Consider the following 3412-nt stretch of genomic DNA (forward strand, 5'->3'; position numbering starts at 1 on the left):
AAGCCACAACATAAATATCTAGCCTAACATATGTTCCGTAGAAATAGCACACCCTTAACCATATGAGTTTATCGGTATCACTGGGTTAAAATCAATACATCTGTAAACCATCAAACAATTTAGTTGATGGAGAGGAAGTTTTAAGCATTATCTTCATCTTGTTTGAAAAATTTATTAAAATTCTGTAGAATACCCATGTAAATTTGGTTTAAAATTCATGAACTTCAGGATTTTCAGGGATATCTTACGATATTTTTCGTTAACAATTTCTTTTATAATGGTTATGGCTCTCTACCTGCTAAGCTTTATAAGCTGAAGTGATCAACTTCCACGCCACACACTGGCATCAGGGAAACTAGTAATTTTTAAAGATTACTAAATTATTATACTGTAATTTTATGTGCGCTTACTAAAACAGTAGAAAATGGTGATATATTTTGGCCAGTGTAGGAGTTACTTACTGATAAAATAATCTATTGATAGGAGATTACGGTAAGAAAAATATCAGTTTCTTCCAGTAGCCATGTGCTACGATTGTTTTGTTTCTTCCAATAACAATTCTGACACTGCTGAGTGTACTGTAACTGTAGCTTCAGATATAGGCAATTATTAAAAGGTATTCAGAAATAATACCTGAAACAAAATAACACTAGATGTGAATTTTATTAATTACAACAGTTATTCTATATGAAGCACGTTGTCAACCAGCTGGTCGTATTTCGCGTTTCTATATCAATTTCTTGACTGATCTAAGCGTTTGTACCTTTATTACTCAAATGAATTTGTACATTGATTGTATTTTGAGTGGCTTAACTACAAACATACATAATGTCAAATAGTTTACATTTTATACTAAATACAAAAGGTAAATAATCCTTCTAGATATATAGGCTGCTTTTTCCATATTTGCTATTATATAATAAGCACTCTAACAGGCAATACTAAAACCTGTAGTTGTTGGAACCGTAAAGTGATATAGCATTAACCGACGACTATGTCAGTGGTATGTCAAGGAATTTAGGAATTTTCTTGATTCACAATACACAGGAAATCCTACTTGTTACAAACAGCTGTTACTGAAAAGAAAAAAAAGTAGAATTCCAGGTGCTGCTTTATAATTCTAGATGAGTTTCTTTGATTAATGTTTTTTACCTATTTTACTTTATTTATGTTTAAATTTTTTAGATATTTTATGAAATAGTATCATACGATTTTTATTATACCACTTGTTTTATTTATTCTATTTGTAAACTTGTTATTCTAACATGTTTACTTTTATATTTAAAATTATTTGGAAAGTTATTATATTTCCAAAATCATCTCTGAATTAGGATGTCAGGCTATAACGATATGAAACAATTATATGTTTTGCTGTTTTATATATTTGAAAGCTTTATGTTACTGTACAATATAATATTATCGGCATATGTAAATACTGGTATTACATTGGTCGTTTTATTATGTTGTTGTGTTTATGAGTGTGACAGTTCCTTAGCCAGACCAGTCAAATGGTTGACCTTAGCGGCGTCTTGGTCAGAGAGAAGGACGGTTGGAGCAACAGCTGATACGGCAGAGACTTCAGCAGGAGCTATAGCACGGATAGCTGCTGGGGCGTAGGCAGGAGCGTAGGCCGGAGCGTATGCTGGAGCGTAAGCTGGAACAGCAGCAGGAGCCAGAGCGTGGTAAGTAGGGACAGCGGCGGGAGCGTAGGCTGGAACAGCAGCAGGGGCCAGAGCGTGGTAGGTAGGGACAGCGGCGGGAGCGTAGGCCGGAACAACAGCAGGGGCCAGAGCGTGGTAGGTGGGAACGGCAGCTGGAGCAAAAGCAGGGACTGCAGCTGGGGCGAAGTAAGCCCTACTGTAGGTGTCAACGAACGGGGCAGGGGCACCAGTCTTGGCCTTCTCGATAGCCAAAGTCTTAAGGGCAGCAGTCTCAGTGTTGTCGGCGGCCACTAGAGGTGCGACTACCGCGGTAGAGTACAGAGGGTTGGCCTGAGCCAAGGCAGCCAGAGCAAGGACAATCTGCCAAAAAAAGATAAATTTAGAGCTGAAATCTAGAATGGAATAAAATATGTTTATTGCAACTTACATAAAGCAGAAAACTGGTAATCCTTTCTTCTCAGCCAATAATCAGAATCATTATATAAAATCGATTAAGTATTATAGAAATACTGATATATCAGTGACTAAAATGCACGGTTAAAAAGTACTTTTGTGAATAAAACTATTTATCTGTAAAAGCGTTTAGTTTACAGATTACCTATAAGAAGTACATTAAATAGAAAACATACATATTCTACCTTAAAAAACTGTTCCACTAAGCAACACTGCCTAAATATTTAATATATAATTACATGGAAAGCTATCACTCCTGTAATTGTGATTAAGTAATAACTATGGCTTATTTTATTTTTTTGTGTTGCAGGCATAGAAACTGAGAAAATAAAATAATATTAACAAATTGTGTATGCGTAAACTTAAGATTTAAGCTATGGACACCGAATTAGAAAGGATCATTTTTTTACTCTAGAAGTAAAAGTAAAAACTGTAGATTTTTGAGGATAACTTCCTTTCATACTTTTTATCTGATATTTTACAATTTAATTATAAGCTGTATTAGCACACAGTTCCCTTTGTGAGCTGGCATATTCTAGTTATTTTTAAATGTTTATACAATATCGCCTTATAAAAAATAGAGTTTCTAATCTTGTATAGTTAGGTTTATGTTATAAAGTTCTTTATAATAAGTTTTAAACAGTTTTCGATTTATGGAAACATTTAACACTTTTCATTCAGTTTATTAACACCAAAAAATATATCTAATGACTTTTTGAACTGGGTACGAAATAAATTAATCAACGTGTATATAGATTCTGCAATTTAAGCACTTATATTTAGTCAGAAATAATTTGTTTCGAGATAAATTGAAAATGTGTTTAAGTGTCTCGACAAGGTAATCACTGTCCAATTATTAAATACAGTGATATTTAAAAAAAATACCATCAAAACAGTATTTAGTAGCTCGTAGTACTGGAAATTAATGTATTAGCCTATTCTGTAAAAAATACAAAATTAATATTTTTGAGAACTTACCAGGCACTGCATGATGTATGTGGTTGAATTCACTGTGACACTTTGTACCTGTAGTTTGCCGTATATATACTTGTGTACAATGAACCCAAGGTGATACTCGTGAAGTGATACCTTATTGACCTGGGATTACCGATATTGTATTCCCACTTAATAAACAACAGGTTGTATCTAAATGGCCCTAATGGGATCAACAAACTGGCAACTTGAACTCTGAATTCTTACTAGTACCAAAGAAATGAACCTTTAAGAATACAAGTAAATTTAAAATTTGTTAAGTAAACAACATTCTTTACGGTGAAGATTAAATGAACCCATGTGAA

General features: G+C 33.7%; 1 protein-coding gene across 1 annotated transcript; it reads right to left on the bottom strand.

Annotated features, from left to right (window-relative positions):
- Nucleotides 1-1472: 1472 nt before the first annotated feature.
- On the bottom strand, nucleotides 1473-3104 carry LOC124361093 (cyclin-dependent kinase inhibitor 1C-like). Its single transcript, XM_046815128.1, has 2 exons — nucleotides 3093-3104; nucleotides 1473-2021 (listed from the first exon to the last, which is right to left on the bottom strand). Exons 1-2 carry the CDS (start codon nucleotides 3102-3104, stop codon nucleotides 1473-1475), a joined length of 561 nt encoding a protein of 186 aa, XP_046671084.1.
- Between the last annotated feature and the right edge of the window lie 308 nt (nucleotides 3105-3412).

This window comes from Homalodisca vitripennis, chromosome 4 (genome assembly GCF_021130785.1).
Source record: "Homalodisca vitripennis isolate AUS2020 chromosome 4, UT_GWSS_2.1, whole genome shotgun sequence".
NCBI lineage: Eukaryota > Metazoa > Arthropoda > Insecta > Hemiptera > Cicadellidae > Homalodisca > Homalodisca vitripennis.